The sequence below is a fragment of the Chelonoidis abingdonii genome, chromosome 10 (genome assembly GCF_003597395.2).
Source record: "Chelonoidis abingdonii isolate Lonesome George chromosome 10, CheloAbing_2.0, whole genome shotgun sequence".
Lineage (NCBI taxonomy): Eukaryota > Metazoa > Chordata > Testudines > Testudinidae > Chelonoidis > Chelonoidis abingdonii.
In genome coordinates this window covers 54,983,369-55,002,208 of record NC_133778.1, presented here as the reverse complement: position 1 = coordinate 55,002,208, position 18,840 = coordinate 54,983,369, and the positions used below count along the sequence as shown (strand labels likewise).

At 40.5% G+C, this 18,840-nt stretch overlaps 1 protein-coding gene across 6 annotated transcripts in view; it reads right to left on the bottom strand.

Annotated features, from left to right (window-relative positions):
* ORC4 (origin recognition complex subunit 4) overlaps positions 1 to 18,840 on the bottom strand; it is a 59,590-nt gene that overhangs the window by 26,344 nt on the left and 14,406 nt on the right. For 3 of the 6 annotated variants that reach the window (XM_032791754.2, XM_032791756.2, XM_032791759.2), the window contains exons 2-4: positions 7,233 to 7,304; positions 5,439 to 5,515; positions 1,887 to 1,977 (exon numbers count right to left, since the gene is read on the bottom strand). In XM_032791754.2, coding sequence (XP_032647645.1) covers positions 1,887 to 1,977; positions 5,439 to 5,515; positions 7,233 to 7,289 — 225 coding nt within the window. In that variant the 5' untranslated portion in view covers positions 7,290 to 7,304. Of the gene's footprint in view, positions 1 to 1,886; positions 1,978 to 2,992; positions 3,119 to 5,438; positions 5,518 to 7,232; positions 7,305 to 18,840 lie in introns of those variants that run through there. The other 3 variants (XM_032791757.2, XM_032791755.2, XM_032791758.2) reach the window with 3 other exon arrangements.

Here is an 18,840-nt window from a genome sequence, read left to right as displayed (position 1 = left end):
GAGCACAAGGAAAAAAAGCCTTCACTGGGGACAAGTGCTTCCCCAAGGCAGGAGAGAGAGATTCTGTTAAATCGGGGCATTAGACAGTAACACAGAGCAGGATTTAAACTTTGAAGGCTTAGAGTTTGCCATATTTTAACCATTGTACAACTTTGCCCTGCTGTACAGGGGTGCACAGACAGGTCTGCAGAGGGTTTCCCGCATCATGTCTGGGCTTTTTTGGAATGTTCAACTAAACTGAGAAACTTTATAAAATAAACTAAGTAGTGATGACTGTTTTACATAAATCTGGAGCTTGGATTGTCTAAGCGGGTCAGACACAATCCAGGTTCCATATTGCTACCACAGATAGTAAGAGGGAATGGAGGGAGAGCTAGGGCCACTCTGCCTTTATGCCCTTGCATTGGAGCACAAGGTGCATATGCGGTCCCCATGGACACGGATAAGCAAAAGATTCTGGCCTCTCACACAGTGCATATGTGCCTACAGTGGGATCCACATTGACACCTCTAAGTAGAGCTGCAATGACTTCAGTGAAAACAAGTCTGCATTACAGATTTTATACAGACATCAGGGTGCTTCACAGAAGAAAGCACAAGAGTGAAAAACAGTAAAAGCAAATTGAAACTTCATAAAGCACGACCTGCATCCAATGACAAAAGTTCTCTTTGTTTTGGTAGGAAACAAACCTCAGTCTACAAAGGGAAAAGTCAGTTGAGTAGCAGGTCAAATATCAAAGCACCCACTCGAAGCCAGATCAGAGAAACACTACTAATGCAGCAGTACAACTTATCTCTGTTCCTCCCTATGATGAATTAAGAGCCTACAGTTTGAGTTAAGAGAAGCCTATAATGCCTAAGGGCTGGTACATTCTACTGGTGGGGTAGCGTAGCATTCAGAGCATTTCAAGGTAACAAGTTTCTGTCCGTCAGCCTAGGAATTTATTATACTTTGTCACAGGGTGGATGCACCTTTAAAGGAAAATGGGTCTCAGCCCCAGCTGTGACAAGTTCACCTTCACACAGAGGGGAGGGGTCATATGGTTGGATCAGGCCTCTGGGATACGACAGAAGCCCAGGTGGACAGAGACAGACTTCAGCAAAGGATGCATGGAGAAGACTGCAGAGTAGCAAGGCTCCTGCAGAAGACCAAGATACCAGGGGAGAGCAAAAGAGAAGGCTTGCTTGATGACCTCTCTGGCTCAGAGAGAAGACAAATCACGGAGAGTTTTGGATCCCTCTTGGGGAGGAAATGATAGAGTGGGAGTGGCTGTTTGAAGACCAGGGAAGGACTCTTCTGAGAAAGGGCTGGCACTGGCTGCTGGATGAAGGGCAGACTGGAATGAAGATGCCAGAGTGAGTATGAACTTGTGTGTTACAGTGATGACTTTACTTTGGGGCACCGAGTGTTCTGTCCTGTTTATTATTAAACCAGTCCCCACTAAGAGTATCATTAGCCACAAGAAAGCTTTGTGGATTATTTCCAAGACCCCTGAGAGAAAATGAGGCGGGGTGCTTGCAGAGCCACCCTATACCAAAAGGGGGCAGGCTGGAGGCAGTGTTCCTATTACATTCTTTATTGTGAACTGCACACAAAGTCTGACTGAAATATGAAATTCTTGTATTTGAACTACAGACATCTGGATATTATAATTTCCAAAAGAAAGAAAAATTTAAATAGGGTTTTTCTTTTGGCCAGCCTCATGAATACATCTCCTGAAATGCTCATAAAAATAGGTATTAGCAAAACAAGGTATCTTTAAAAATAAAACCGCACAAAGACAGGAAGTGACCAACAGCCAAAACTCTGCTGTGGTGCAAAGTCAGTGACACCAATGGAGTTGCACCCATTTACACCTTACATCAACTTGTATTAGGAGCTTTTACCATAGTCTTTCCTGATCCCCGGGGTCCAATAATGAGTGCAGAGTTACTTTCTCCATGGATAGTAGTTCGTTTCAGCAGCTCCAGTAGATGTCTATAATGACAATGGGTTAAAACTTCAAGAACAGGAGTATTTGCTGTAGCTGTAGAAGAGAATTCAGAGAAGAAAAGAAGAAGCCTAACACAGGATGGCCCGTTAACAGTAAATCACAGAAACATACACTGGGTGCAAAATGTAATACAATCCAAGTAACAAAGATGATTAGACTCAAATTTCATAAACATTAAAAATGTATGTTATAAAAGTATCACTAGGTCTTTACAAGTCTTCTAAATACCATGTTAGGCAGCAGTATGCCATATATGGCAGGCAAATTTCACAGAAAAAATTACTACATTCAGTTCTTAGCTCCTTCCTTCAAATAGGAAAGGAACTAACCACAATTAGTATTAAGACTTTTAAACAGCAACTAACAGGTTGACAAACAAATAGTGTTACAACAACAAAAGGGAGGAGAAAAATCTTCAAAAATGTGTCAGCTGAGAGACCATTAGGACAGATGTGGAAACACTGACTAAATTTTAACCAACGGATTACCCATACTAAGCTTCTGATGCATTCACTGAAGCTCAGGGTGTTTAAGCTAAAGCATAGGTGAACTTTGACAGAACTTAAATTTACAGTGAGATTACAGAAAATAAAGATGGCTAGAATAGTGTTCAAAATGTAAGTGAATTGATTTAGCATGGAATGTTAGAATTTTAAGTAGAAACAGTAAGTCATTTATCACAAAGTGGTAAACTTATTCTATATTATTCTGATGAGACTATTCAACTATGGATTCTTCACACTGGTTTTTATTAATTTGTCACTCAAACTTCACACAAATCTAAAGTTACGGGAATGTTATTTGAAGTTCAGACAAAAATACTTTGTTAGAAATTTAAACAATTACTGAACTACTAAAGTGACAGTTCTAGATGCCCTTCCTCAAGCCAAAGCTATTCCCCTTTAGGATATCTTTATTGCATATTAAGATAATGTAAGTAATTCAGTGAAGTGTTACTGTAAAACACTGAAATGGTTGTAGAGAGATTCTAGTAACTACAAGGGCTTTTTCAGTTCTCTGCCATAACTGAGGAATGAAAACCCTTGGTGATTCAGTTTTTCATCAGGTTGCCTCTCCACAGTGTAACAACATCAATGCCACCTTTGTTGCCGTGGAGGTCATTCCCTGTGACTGGAAATATTTTAAAGACCTCAAAAGCAAATAGAAGGGGTCCACACAAGATTTTTTTTGAAACAATGAGGACCAGGCTTTATATTCTACATTTATTTCCCAAAAAAAACTGAACTAATTCAGTGAATAATGTGTGCATAACATTGTTTTATTCATTATTTTAAAGTCTCTTACAATATGCATTTTATAGAAGAACACTTAATTTTCTTACATTGACAATGGGGAAGAGAAGAGAAAAGAAAGGGAGTTAACATTAACAACTGAAACAATCTTCCATTGAGAGGGAAGAATACACTTGGAAGAAAGGAGAACAAAGTAACTCTTATACCATCTTGGATGTGTTTCAGCAATGAGTGATCAATATTCAAAATAAATTCTTTTGATGAGGAAGACAATAAAAGTTAACATAAAAACGGACATACTGTATCAGATGAAAGGTCCATCTAGCCCAGGATCCTGTCTTCCGACAATGGCCAATGCCAGGTGAGATGGGGCAACCACATCTGCACACAGCATTCAAGATGTGGGTGTACCATGGATTTATATAGAGGCAATATGATGTTTTCTGCTTTCTAATCTATTCCTTTAATGACTCCCAACATTCTGTTCACTTTTTTGACTGCTACTGTACATAGAGTGGATGTTTTCAGAGAGCTATTCACAATGAATCCAAGTTCTCTTTCTTGAGAGGTAACTGCTAATTAGACCCCATCATTTTATATGTATCGTTGGGATTATGTTTTCCCATGTGTATTACTTTGCACTGAATTTCATCTGCCATTTTGTTACCCAGTTTTGAGAGATCCTTTTGTAGCTCTTTGCAGTCTGCTTGGGACTTAAATTATCTTGAGTAGTTTTGTATCATCTGCAAATTTTGCCACCTCACTGTTTACTCCTTTTTCCAGACCATTTATGAATGCTGAATAGGACTGGTGCCAGTACAGACCCCTGGGGGACACCACTATTTACCTCTCTCCATGTTATTTTTTGGAGTCCTTATTTATACTAGCAACTGTTTCATTATTAGTTCCTGTAAGAGAGTGTCTCACCCCTTAAGCTGGAGCTAGCCACCTCTGATTACACAATAAGCCACATCTAGGTGAGATCAGGATGACTGCCCTATGGAGAGCAGCAGGAAGCTGCAATGAACAGGCGAATACTCAGGAACTAGACTGCTAGGAGTGTGCAGGTTCTAGCAGAAACTCCTTGCACTGTTCTGACAAAGCAGGAAAGGCTCCAGGCAGGAAGGCCTGGGAGAAGAAGATACAAACCAAAATCTCTCAACTTTTGGATGGACTTAACTAAAAAAAAAATTCAAAAATTTAAATAAAAAAAACCTGAGAAAGGATGGGAATGGACAAAATGTGAGAGTTTCTTGAACAGCGCAAGAGGGGAACTGAGGCAGGCTACCTATTACATGACCCTAGGTCATGAGGAGATGCACAAGAGGCAGCCAGCCTGGTTGCAGTGTCATTTTTCTGAGGTATAGCTAAGGATACCATATTATATTGCATCACGTGGAAATTAATAGCTAAGGGATCTAACTACACTTTAGAATAAATCTTCTCTTATTTCCTCACTATTTGACTTCTATCTCTAGATTTTCAGGCAATTTTTTGTGCGTTTTAGACACTATAGCATCAATTAGGCTTTCCAAAGATCTGTCTAGGACAATCCCATAGGACTTATGAGTCTGGCATCCAAGATCCTAGAGTTGCTTTGAATTCTCAAGAGACTATTCATGAATGGCAAAAGTTAAGAGTGATCCAAGAGGATTAAGAAACCACACACACAAAAAAGTGTGTGTGTGTGTGTGTGTGTGTGTGTGTGTGTGTGTGTGTGTGTGTGTGTGTGTTTGTTTTTTGTGGTTGTTGTGTAGTTGTGTGTGTGTGTGTGTGTGTGTGTGTGTGTGTGTGTGTGTGTGTGTGTGTTTTATAAAAATGAAGTTAAGAGCTTTCCTACTAAGAACGGAATTTTACCAAAACTTTCCAACCAAAAAACATTTAGGCTTGGAACGTACGAGAGAAAAATTCAGCCCAGAAGGTGATTTTCTTTTAGAAATTTATACACATGAGAAACAGGAATACAAGTCTTTTTCTAATAATCTAATTTTAAAACAAAGTTTAAATGAGTTTCAAGCTCTACTAAAAGGTTTTAAGAAGTTGCTTCTTTTAAGTACATTTAAAAAAATCACTACTTAACAGAAAAAAGATCAAAGGCATGACAGGCCCTGTATAAATCAGAATTTTCTATGTTTCAGTAAAGGTCAAAATAGTGAGGTGCTGCCAACAAAGTTATGAAGTTGCTTACTCACTTGTACTGAAGTTGAACCCCAAACAGTTTTCCATTAGGGCACTGATGACAAAATCTTTCACGTAAAATTCTTTGTACCTATTGAGATAAAGTAAGATTGGCACAAAATACTTAAATGCCTGTAACATGGAGAGAGAACGGTTATTAAATGTAGGTGCTGTTCCCAAGCCTCTCCAATGTCTGATTTATGAGGTAGCAGGTCTAACAAGTGCTGCAGGTCAGACTTGCCTTTGGAAGGAAAAAATTCAGTAGTCTCTGAAGGAAAGGTCTTCTATCTCACAGCTGATTGGACTGGTCTCTCAGTAACAGTGAGGAGAAAGAGGCCATTTGATTTGGAAATACAGCCGAATTGGCTGGAGCTTTGGATAGCTACCCTTTTAGGTTTCCACATCCTTGCCAGGTAAATCCCTGACAAGTTCAGTAGCAAGACCTCGTTTTATACCTTACATAACATACTGAAGACGTTTGAATACTTATAAAGTGTAATCACAGCAAATTCATGAACAGAGCACATGGTGATGCATCATTCCTGTTCTGCGTGCTTACTTGTAAATGTGCTATTCAGTAATTGTTCTTCCTGTCCTTAGTACTAATTAAGGAGATTCTATACTTCTCCCCATCCCACTTTTCATGTCTGTTTATGTGAAAATGTGTTATGAATCCAAGCCTCAAAATAATATGAACCTTACCCAGAGAGCCACTATTTGTTTAAAAGTTCCTCAGAGAAGCTTAAAATTATCTTAACAGATTTCTCTATTAGATAAACTGATTATTTTCCTGTTTTGAATTAACACAGCTATTTACGCAAGTCAAGAGCTGTGAGAGAGTGCTTTAAGACAAACATCTGTGTGCGTCAGCAAGGTCTGCAGAGTTCTGAGAACTCAGTATTAGCTAGCGCAGCAGCATGAGCATTTTAAATATAGTGGCCCTTCTGATACTGAAGTGTGAAAGCTGGAATATAAATGTATACCTGAATGACCTAATTTTATTTTAAAATGGTCAACAGCAGGATTGCAAGTACAATCAATGGCAAAACTCAGTTTTAATAATATTCTAAGTTCTGGCAACATATTCATAGTAAAAAAGATAGAAGTCACTCCTCTACCATGGAAGACAGCGTATCTATAACTGAAGAAGCTTATTACAACCACTGAATGTTTAATACACTAAAAGTATGTTGGATAATATCTAGACAGTCAGTTTGAGGTGTTGAAGAGCACAAGTTTGCAGCTGCAGCCTCTTCAGAGAGCTGCGAGCCTACCTCAACTGGCCCCTGCAGTGAAGGAGGAATTCACCTGGGCTGTGACTCACACTGCACATAGGAAGAGGATAGGATCAATCAATAACCTCAAACATGTGAATTTGAAGACAGGTCAGGATTTGCTATTTACTTACCTTGAATGTTTACTTTTATGAAGTGTGATAGACTTGTCAGTAAGCTAACTGTAGACTGCCTTCAAAATTTGACTTACAAAATACAGGATTGTTCCAAAACATTTTTATTATAAAGGATTAAAAATAATTAGACCAATGGTTTGAATACCTGTATCTAACCAAGTGAATTATCAAGTGGCAACCTGATGCAGGTACAGGACTGATGATGCACGGTCATCAAAAGGGATCAAATCTAGGGCCTTCAGGACCAGATAATGCTTGACAAGAGGACTCCCTTAGCTGTTTTATAAGGGAAGGATGAAAATTCACTGCAGCCAAACACTTGAAGAGGTCAGTGTCACCTACCCTACACTAATGAATTAGAGTCACAAAGAAGGAAGACAGAAAAAATGTTACCCACCTGTGAGATGCATTCTCCATTTACAGAGCTTGTCTCCTTTGACTTACGTTTACTCATTGCAGTAACTCACATCTTAAATTAAAAAAAAAAAAAAAATTCTCTAAGTTTAGCTTTTTGTTCAACTGTATGCTTGTCAAAAAAGCAATTTGAGAGGTTAGCGGACTGCACTTAATGCAATACCAAATCAATATGAATGTGTAAACATTGCCATTAACGAACAACTGGATTTTTTCAGTAGTCGAGTTTTTCATATGTGTAAACAGGCAAAACCACCAACATTTTTGGTTATATCATATTACTGGTACAAACAACTAATATTGAAAGAAAGTCTTGCACCATGACAGCTTAGATGAAGACTTTGTACACTCACACACACAGTATTGCTATAACTGTATTAACATAGTTATACCAATACAACCCCAAAGTATGGACAGTTATACCAGCATGAAAGTGTTTTCATTGGTATAGCTTATTCCCCTTTATATATAGGAATAAGTGATACCCCTATAAAGAACCTTTGTACGAATATAATTGTCCACCCTAGGACACTGCACTAGCATAACTACATCCGCTTAAAAAGAAGTCATACCACTGACAGTTATACTGGTACAAAACTGGTGTGTACACTTGGCTAAAGCTTCCTGCCAGGAGCCCAGAAACCAATTCCATACTAATGAAAAGAAAGGCACTTAGTTGCAATGAAAGACTGAGTTCAACCCACAGCAAAGTGAAAAAACTACAGTCCAGAGACTCTCAGGCCTTGGCTACACTTCCAAGTTAGAGTGCATTAAATCGGCTTCTGGCACCCTAACTCCTGAGATGTCCACACAGTCAAGGCACTTAGAGTGACTGGACTCTGCAGCTGGTAATTCACCTCCACAAGAAGCACAGAGCTTGTTGCACCCTGGCTGAAATGCCAAGGTGTCAGTGTGGATAAAATGTTGCATTACTGAGCTGTGACTGGCCTCCAGAAACGTCCCATAATCCCTTAAAGTCCAGTGGCCACTCTGGTCATTGTTTTGAACTCGGCTGCAAGCATACAGATATCCCCTTTCAAAGCTCAATTTCTGACAGCCGGCATGCTTATGTGCTCTGGGACAAAGCAAACCATTACTGTGGAATGCTCCTGCTGCAGAGGCAGATGTTTGTGCGTGCGCGTGTGAGAGAGAGAGTGAGTGTGAAGAGAGGGGGTGGAAGTGTGGGTTGATGTTGGGGTTTCCCCCCTTCCTCCAGCTGCTATCTGAACTTATAAGACAGCATACTGACACACACTGCCCCCAAAATACTGTCTCTCCCCCCACACACACAACACAATCCATCACACTCCAAACCCTGTTGTCTCCCCCCGCCCCATTTGAAAAGCACACTGCAGCCACTTGCCCACTGGGACAGCTACCTCAAGGCACTGCTCTCTGTGGCACTGCAAGAGCTGCTCATGTGATCACGCCACTCCACTTGCATCTGAGAGCGTAAACATACGGCAATGTTTTCCCTGCTGCAGTCTCCGAAGACTGGTTTCACTCCCAGCGTTCTATACCTGCAAGTGTAACCATGCCCTCAGTGAGAAAGCAGTCCGATAGTGACAAAAGGTATGGGGGGGGGGAACCATACCCCCAAAACCACAAAAAAAAAACAACCTTAGAAGAGCTAACAGTTATGGTTATGTCTTAATGACCAATTTTTAAACCAAAGAAATCAGCTAAAGAATATTTTATTCTTCTAGAGAATAAGGTCAGTTTCTAGCTTCACAGGCAGTTAGACAACATCTATAAGTAAGGATTATTTTTCAACCACAAACTAGAACAGCTTCATCAAAACCTGTCAGCAGAGACATGCCAAATAGATAAAAGTTGTGTGGAAGAACAAACACAAAAAACTGTAGAAGGTGACATGCAGTTTTTTCCTTTCAGTGATCTTTGAATCCTAATTAGCAAATGTGATCCAGAACCTTACAGGGACAACCTATTACAATCCGTTTAGATAAATTTTACAAGCCTTAAGCTTTTTTCCTGACTCCACGAAGTAAATAAAACATGCACCAGAAGTTCAGAAGCCTATGGCCCTTGTAATAGAGGAAGTGAAGGCTTCTTACCATCAGAAGATGATTTATGTACAATATACATTTCAGATTATGACAGGAACTGGAAGGGCATTGTCAACAGAGAAAGGAATAATAAGCAAAGTGTTCTTATCCTTATGAAGGGGAATAAATAGACTTTCAGCATAGAGATGGAGACTACAGCAATTATATATAGAATCTTAAGGGTCTGTTTCATCTTCTGGGGGGCAGGTAGGAAGGAAGTTTATCCTTTAAATTGAAGTGCTATTCCTTAGTATGGCTTACTCTGTTTCAGAAGCAGAGGAATAAATCTGAAAAAAAAAAAAAATTCTGATTCACATTGTGTCTATAGTTTTTGCATAACCAGAACAAAACAGCAGTAAAACAAGCTAGCTGTCAAGCAATGCCCAGTCACATAGTCAGCATCAAAATTAGACTGTCTCAGTGCTGATCTTGGACGACTCCTGTGTTGAAGATGTGAACATCTCCCTACAATGAAACCACATCATTTGACACTAGAGAGGGAAAAAGTCACACCTAAATCCTGAAGTGTGTCTATTACAACTCCTTTAATGTTTTAAGGGATAAGGTGAGTGAGAATCTCTTTTATTGGACCAACTTATGTTGGTGAAAGAGACAAGCTTTCCAGTTCTTCAGGTCTGGGAATAGTAGTAGATTGGTGCAGTAAGCCAGACACTGGATTTATTTTTTAAGACCGTGATTTTCGAGTCTAGCAAAGGAACGCATTTAAGCTCCTAGGCTTGTCTTTTAAAGGTGTTGTTCAGGTTTCCTTTGAGAATGAACACAGATCAGAGATGAAGTGATTGTTTTGTGAGAAGTGTTTGCTCGGGACAATATTTCAAGGTTAGAGAAAACAATCCGCCCCATTTTAAGAGATTTTAAAAATCTACAATGACATTAGTGATTAAAATAGAATCTCATAGATTTCAATTCACTTTTTACACTAAAGCTTTGGCTATAGTACAGACCTTATAGTGGCACAGTTATAACACTGCAGCTGCACTGCTGCAAAGTCTCCTATGCAGCCACTCTATGCTGGCGGGAGAAAGGTCTCCCGTCAACATAATTTAACCAAGCCCAACAAATGGCAGTAGCTATGTTGGCAAAAGTTTTTGTTGATTGGGGTGTGTGGGGGAAAAAATACTGATGAAAGCACAGTAGTCAACAAAAGTGCTCATACAGATAAAACCTAAGATTAGCTTTAACTCTAAACTGCTAGTATACCAAGGACTAAAATTATGCTGGACAACCACTGATCTGTAAGCTGCTTTATAAGCTTCAGTAACATAGTGAGGTATTAGCTAACTTGAGCTTGAGACAGCCTCTACCCTACTGCACATGCCTCTGATGCAAGCCAGAGTGTTTGCAGGCAGCCTGACTTGAGACATGCTGTGGCTGCGAACCTGAGTTCAGCCCATGTATCCTGAGTTTGAATCTTGCTGGTGAAATTTTTTTGTTTTTTTTAAACCTGAAAATGCCACTTGGCTGAAACCTAAAGTTTCATGGGAAAGAGCTGCTTTCAACAAATCACAATGAAAAATTTTTGAATAACGTTTCTATAAATGAAATAGCCCACTGACATTTTTAAAGGGAAATGTTTTGGTCTGACAGAGCTGTGTTTAGGAATTTGAGGTTAATTTGTACTAAGGGGGGCGGGGTGGAGAAAGAGAGAAATACGGTCAAAATGAAATGTTTAGATCCAAAGAGTTTTTCAGTTTGTCAGTTCATGAAAATCTGAGTGATTTTTTATCCTGAATCGAGAAAGGAAGTTTTCAAAAATCGTGAAAATTTTTGTTGGACAAAAAAAAAAAAAAAAAAAAATGTCCCACACATTTTTAATTGCTCTCTGTCTCCATTCTTTAGGGGCTCCCTCTTGAGTTTTTGCTCTGAGCGCAAAGCTTTGTTTTAAGAGCCAATAAAGCAACTGGCAGCATACGTGCCAAAAGGCAGCACGCAAGCTGATTTTCAGTGGCACACCGATGCCGGCTTGGGGTTCCAGCTGGGGTCCTGGGCGCCGGCCCCGCTCAACCTGCTGCCGGCCCCCTGCCGGATGGGGGTCTGTCCACTGGCCCAGGATCTTAGCTGCCAGCCCAGGACTCTGCTCCTGGCCTCAATCTGGCGCTCTGCAGCCTCCCCTAGCTGTGGCCCACAGCCCAGCACCCCACCTTAAAAATATCCCAGTGGTGCTGGGACTTTTTAAGTCCTGATTTGCTGCTTATACCATGCTACACGGAACAGTGCATGGAGTTTGACGTTGTGCCGTCTGTCACAATTTTTTTCCCCTCACTGTGAGTTGAGGAGTACATTTGACAAAAATGTCAGTTCCTAGATGTCCATTAATTTCAGCCTTCTTGGACACACATTTGGATTTATTCAAAAGAAGGACTATGCTGTTTGTGCTTTCTGTTGTGAAAGTGTTTGTTGCACATCAAGTGTTCAACAGCATTTTGAAATGAAGCACGAGAAAACCTCTTGACGAAACAGAGAAGACTGAATCGATCAAAAAGGCAGTAGCAAAGCAGTGTTTTTAAATGTTTAAGTAAAAAAACCAAGCTACAGAAGGAAGTTACAATATTGCACAGTGCACTGCAAAAAACAAAGCCGTTTACAGATGGGGAATATGTAAGAAGTTTCTCTCAGCAGTTCGGAAGTTTTGTTCAATGGATTTACCAAATAAAGATACAATCGTATCTAGAATAAAAGAACTGCCTGTCTCTACCAGAACAGTTGAGAGATGCATAAGTGAAATAGCAGCGTTGCAGCTGACGAGAGTGGATATAAACAATGTTCCACGTTTGGCAGTTGTTGCAAGATACTGTGCATCCAATGAAATCCAAGAGGAACTTTGTTGCCTAAAACCCCTGCATGGTACATCAAATGGGGAAGATATAGTTGAAAGTTTTGTAAACCATTTTGAAGAACGAGGAGCTAACATCAGAAAAATACTGTGTGACAGATGGTACTCCTGCCATGGTCGGAAAACAGAAGAGATTTGTAAAGTTACTTGAAGATCAGATTGGCTGCCCAACAGTCAAATTTCACTGTATCATCCATCAAGAAAAGGTCTGAATTAGAAATTTTAGCACACAAGTTAATAATCTGATGAATACAGTGGTGCAAATTGTGAATTTCCTTGTGAAGCTCAATCTGCTTTGACTCAGACAGTGTCAAGCATTGCTAGAAGAGATGGACAGTGCTTATAATAACATTCCACTTCACAGCAACATTCAGTGGCTAAGTCGTGACAAGGTTTTGATGCAACCAAGGCCTTGTCATTTAAACACACAAAAGTACCCCAAACTGGATGATGATAAAATGGCTGTGTAAGCTCATGTTTCTGACACCATCCTTCAACTAAACGAACTCAACCTCTGCCTCCAGGGTGCCGGGCAAACAGTTCTGGATTTTTATGAAGCCTAGAAGGCATTTGTTGTAAAAACTAGCAGTTTTTTCTCAGGATATTCAAACTTCAACTTTCTGCTACTTCCAACACGTAAAAGAGCTATTGACACATTGCACTGTCAGTGTCAATGAGATTGGAATGTACATGCAAGCACTGCAATCAGAATTTTGACAGATTTCAAGATTTCCAGTGGTTTGGCCCAATGCTTTCCTTTTTAATTAAACCTGAAGAAGTTCAACGAAAGCAACTTGGATTTGTCTATATTTCAGTGGATGCATGTTGATTTCGAAATGCAGCTCGTTCAGCTAAAAAGCTCAGAATTGTGGGCATCAAAATTTGGACATCTGTGGAGTGCACTTGAAGATACCAAGAGAGATCATGGCGCCTCTATTCTGACTTGCTGGACGTCCCTGCCAGTCAACTGCTACTGTTTGAAGAAAATTGCATTTGCAGTGCTTTCAGCATTTGGATCCACATACTTATGTGAAGAGGTATTTTCATACATGAAATCTGTCCTCTGTCCCTCTCGGAGCCAGTTAAGAATTGATCACTCAGAAGCCTGTGTGCAGCTTAAACTATCCAAATACGTGCCAGACGTTGGAAGACTCAGCAAGAAAAAGCAAGGGCAAGGATCATACTAAACTGATAAAATTAAATTAAAATGCAGATCTTAAATGAAGCTTCTTAAACATTTTAAAAACCTTATTTACTTTACATACAACAATAGTTTATATATTAAAGACATAGAGAGAGAACTTCTAAAAACATTAACATGTATTACTGGCACGCAAAACCTTAAATTACAGTGACTAAATGAAGACTTGGCACACCACTTCTGAGAGGCTGCCGACCCCTGCAATAAAGCATGCTCTAAAATCCACATGCATACTCAGATTTTACTTAAGAAATGTTTTCATGGAAGACTATTAATGTAAGAGGGGATAAGACTTTAAGGGCTTGCCTACACTTAAAGTGCTGCATTGCTTCAGTGAAGATGCTATCTACACCGATGAGAGCGCTTCTCCTATCAGTGTAGATAGGCTACCTCCCTGAGAGCCAGCCACTACTTGACCTTGCACTGTCTACACCAGGGGTTAGATTGGCTTAAATTGAGTCACGCAGAGATGTGAACTTTTTCTAGTGTAAACCAGGCCTCATAAACATTAGGGTAGAGCCAGGGCCATTCCTGTGCGATGCAGGAGCCGAGACAACCTCTCCTGTCAGCCCAGGCCCACTCCAACCCTTCCCCCAACTCCCGCCCTGCCTACTCCTGCCCCTGCTCTGCCCCCATTCCACAAGCACTCCCGCACTGCCTCTTTCCAACTTCCACCTTCTCCCTGAGCGATGCTGGGAGCTGGCAAGGTGGGCTGGGGCCAGGTCACTTGCTGCTGCCAGTGCCAGGGCCCCTGCTAACCCTGCAGGCCACCTTGGACCCCTCGGAGCCCTCATCCATCGTATGGCTTGGACGGCTCTAGGTAGAGTAATCATGCCCCACGCATTAACCCATTTCCTGATCAATGGGACACTAGCCAAAGAAAAGCAAGTAACTGCAACTCTCAATGTCAGCATGAGCAAAAGCAACTACAACCAGAAAATGCCCTCAGACAAAGCCTGAGTCTAAGGACAAGTGTAATGTCAACACTTAGATTATACCACCATACCATTCCCAGTCAAAACATTAATATGTTTATAGTGAAAAAGATAAACTTCACTTGTCGACAATAATTCATCCAATCTACAAAAAATCAAGCTTTATTCCTCCAAGTGCAGTAGTTTCTCTGAGAGACATTGGATTCTAGAAAATTTTAGGTGTATGGCCATTTTAAAATGTTACAGCAAACTTCAAGTCATATGTTCTCTACAGAAACTGCTACAGCACACTCCAAGCAGTGTGCAAGGTACAATCAACTTTTTTAAAAGTTATATTGTAATCCATGTTAAAATGGAACTCCTGGTGCATCCTTGACTGTGGTGGAGCTAACACCCTACCATAATACTGCTGGGCCACATAAGACCCAAGTGTAGAACTACTAGTGCAAGGTGCTCCTCAGCTACAGACCCCCTCCAGAAGAAGCTGGTTTTAATATTCAAATTCCCAGGCATAGAAAAATTGTCTTGAAGTTCGGTATGCCACAACATGCAATAAGGTAGACTTTGGGAGAATGGGAACACCAGCCTCCCACTGAGATAAATGGGACAGTTACCATCTTCATTTCTTTCCAGTGTTACTCCAACCTACTAGCGCCCTGGAAGTAATCTACTGGAAGAACATGGTCCAGAAAAGTGACAAACTATTTTCAAAATGATTGTCTAAACAACTGGCCATTCCACGGCCTAGGATAAAACCCAGGACTCTCAGGAGGTGGCAAGGACACACTGAAGGGGACTGCATTTAAGGGTTTGTTGCTTTCCTAAGATCCGTAATGCTGGGTTACTTAAAGGAATCTCTTAATCACAAAAGTTTTCACTCTTGCTAATCCTGAGTTTCTTTACTTCACTGCCATGTAGTCCCTAAAGGATATAATAAAACAAAAACAAAAAACTTTCCACAGTCAGCGGATTTGGGGTGGGGTTTCATGTTTAAGTAACTAGGGGGTTGGAGGAGGGCTGAGATATTGGTTTGGTCTAAGCAGCCAGACTGTAGGGTCCAACTGCCCAAGAAGAGTGCCAAATACTGGATCTGCATGTGTGAACGTTTGAGACCCACAAGCGAGAGCAGTGATTATCGGTCACTACCCAGATGCAAGGGACTCTGGATCTGACTGCTGAATCCCTAGTGCTCCAATCACAATCAACTGGTGTCCATTCAGAGAGTAGAACTGGCCAAGGACAATTTGAGCACCTCGTTCTTTTTTCTTTCAGAAGCTCAGGAGAAGGAGGGAAGAAAACAGCTCTTCAAGCAGATACTGCCCCTGGATCTCCTCTGGTGCCGTCCCTAAACCCCAATCTCTTTTCATATCGAGTTATAGTTGGTAGGTATCTGGTAGTCTGAACTCTGTTCTCTCTCTCCACTTTGTATAGATATTACTATCACTAATGCATACAGAAATTTATCTTCTTTAATTTTCTCTTGATATACCTCAACACCTCCTAAAAAACCCTTACATTTCCAAGTAGTGTCAATACAAATTAAGGGAAAGTAAGGAACAGAGCATGTCAAATAACTAGATATATATCCTTAAACAATTTTTGAAGTTCCATGTACTTACTGAGCATTTGCAATAGTTACGTTAAATATAAGCATTAGCTTTCGTTGACAGAGTAACAAGACCTGTGGATGAGGGGTGGGGGGAAAATATGGTAGATGTGGTCTATCTTGACTTTAGTAAGGATTCTGATACCGTCTTGCATGAGCTTCTCATAAACTAACTAGGGAAATACAACCTAGATGGAGCTACTATAAGGTAGGTGCATAACTGGTTGGAAAACTGTTCCCAGAGAGCGGTTATCAGTGTTTCACAGTCAAGCTGGAAGGGCATATCAAGTGGGGTCCCCCAGGGATCGTCTGTTCTGGGTCTGGTTCTGGTTCTGTTCAATATTTCCAACAATGATTTAGATAATGGCATCAAGAGTACACTTAAAGTTTGCAAATACCACCAACCTGGGAATGGCTGCAAGTGCTGTGGAGGACAGAATTAAAATTCTAAATGATCTGTACAAACTGGAGAAATAGTTTGAAGTAAATAGGATGAAGTTCAATAAGGGCAAATGCAAAGTACTCCATTTAGGAAGGAATTATCAGTTGCACACATACAAAAAGAGAAAGGACTATCTAGGAAGGAGTTCTGTGGAAAGGGATCTGGGCGTCATAGTGGATCACAAGCTAAACATGAATAGTGTAACAAAAAACCCCAAACACACTTTGGAGGGGTGGGGACATAATAGTTTAAGTAAATAAAAGGTTGTTGCAAGGAGGAGGGAGAAAAAATGGTCTAACTGCTGAGGCTAGGACAAGAAGAAATGGACTTAAATTGCAGCAAGGGCAGTTTAGGTTGGACATTAGGAAAAACTTCCTGTCAGTGTGATTAAGCACTGGAAGAAATGGACTAGGGAGGTTGTAGAATCTCCATCATTGTAGATTTTTAAGAGAAGTTAGACAAAACACCGGTCAGAGATGCTCTAGATAATACTTAGTCCTGCCAGGAGTGCCAAGGACTGGACTAGTTGACCTCTCGAGGTCCCTTCCAATCCTACAATTCTGTTATTTTAAGTAGGAGGAGATCACAAATAGCTCACGGCCAGACAAGGTGCTGACTGGCATGGTATATTAGTGGATCACTTGAACACTGCCAAAGCCCATGCTAAGAGTCACTCACATGCTACTCTTCTGTTGCGTTGCAGCCAAGTTAAATTCATAGTTGGTATGATTCCTTAGAAGACGGCATCCTACAGTAGTTTCTTTTTTTGTTTTGTTTTTTCTTGTTTGCTTGCTTGCCTGCCTGCCATGGGGTAGTGGAGGAAGCAGGACAGCATCAAAGAACAAGGCACTGAATAGCTTTATTTTCCAGGATAAAGTTTAGAATGTGCAGAACACCTGACAGACTTGTACAGAACTATCAACTGTCCTTAAAATTTACATTTTGAGAAATTTCAGTTGGCAATAGTAAAAGCTACAGATGACAAGAAAAAGCTGAAGTGCTTTCAAAAAAGTTACTAGAACACAAAACTAAGAGCGTTGCCCTTGTAAAAAGCGGAAGTTTTCACAAAGCTATTTTGAGTGGCAAATAAGTGAAGGGACACTGTCAACACTTACTGCCCTTCTGTAGCCACACCAGGACCGGCGCCAATGTCTTTGGTGCCCTAGGCGCATGGCCATTTCGCCGCCCCGCGCACTGCTCCCGCGTCTCTGGCGGACCCGCCNAAACTCTCCCTATACATTTCTTTGTGCTTTCGTCAACACTTCACACTCACAGACAGCTTTTCAAATGAAAGCTGGACCTATACTCAGATATGAAAATCAGCCTGCCCCCACGTACCTTCTCCCCCCCCAATAATCCAGCCGCCCTAGGAGATTGCCTAGGTCGCCTAAATGAAAGTGCCGGCCCTGAGTCACACTAACCACAGTCCCAATATATAACTGCTTTGTCTGCCATCAAGCTCAGGTGTAATTATTCTCTTACTTAGGAAGTTTTAACAGGTTTACAAATTTTTGCCATGTAAATATCAGAGACAAAAAATAATTACAACAGTAAGCTTTTGTTTGGAGAAAAAAGTAATATACATCAGATCGCTATTTAACAGTATGTTACCATATTACCGAGTGAGCATCTTTACATTACCTAGGACATGCTGTTTCTGGCAATTTTATTACATTAGGTGACATGCCCAATTACCACATTTAACAATCCAGCCATGTCTATCAAATGTTAATATTCAAAAAAGTTGGAAGAGTATGCTTTTTTCTTTTTTTTGCAGTGAGAGTGTACTTTGAATATTAAATAAATGGTAACCAAATATCTATTTTTCCCTCTCTCAATTTTGCTGGGTGTGTAATCAGTACATTGTTTTAAAATAAAAAATTCCACAGTCAGTAATATCACTGAAGTCAGTGGAATTCTACATATGAAGCTGTTTCAAATAACCCCTTCAGTAGCACAATATTAAAAAGAAATTTTCAATTTTCTTTAGAAATATCTGCCACTGTTTTTCAAGATGCCATTCAGTGAATAGGATGGTCAGCTCCATACTGGATCTGGCCATTTTAATGCTACAGGGATGGTGAGAGTCAGCAAACATTAACTATGACAAATACTGACAGAAATAGTTCTGGCCTTGTTCAGAGAAGTATACTTGCCTAACTCCTTGAAAAATGCAATAGTCCACCCAGTTCTTCAGAAGCTCTATCGATTCTGATAACCTCTCCAGCTACTATTGTCTCTCTAACCTTTCATTCCTGGGCAAAATAATTAAGAAAGCACATGTTACATCAACTAATTGACCTCCTGAGGTCCCCTCTATCATAAGCCTAACTCCCAATTCTGAACCTTAGCGTCCAAAATGTGGGTGCCTAGCATGAAACCTCCAAGCTTAATTACCAGCTTAGATCTGATATCGCTGCCACCAACCAAAAATTCCAGTGTCTTGGCTCACTCTGGTCTCCCCAAAAACCTTCTCTGGGGGACCCC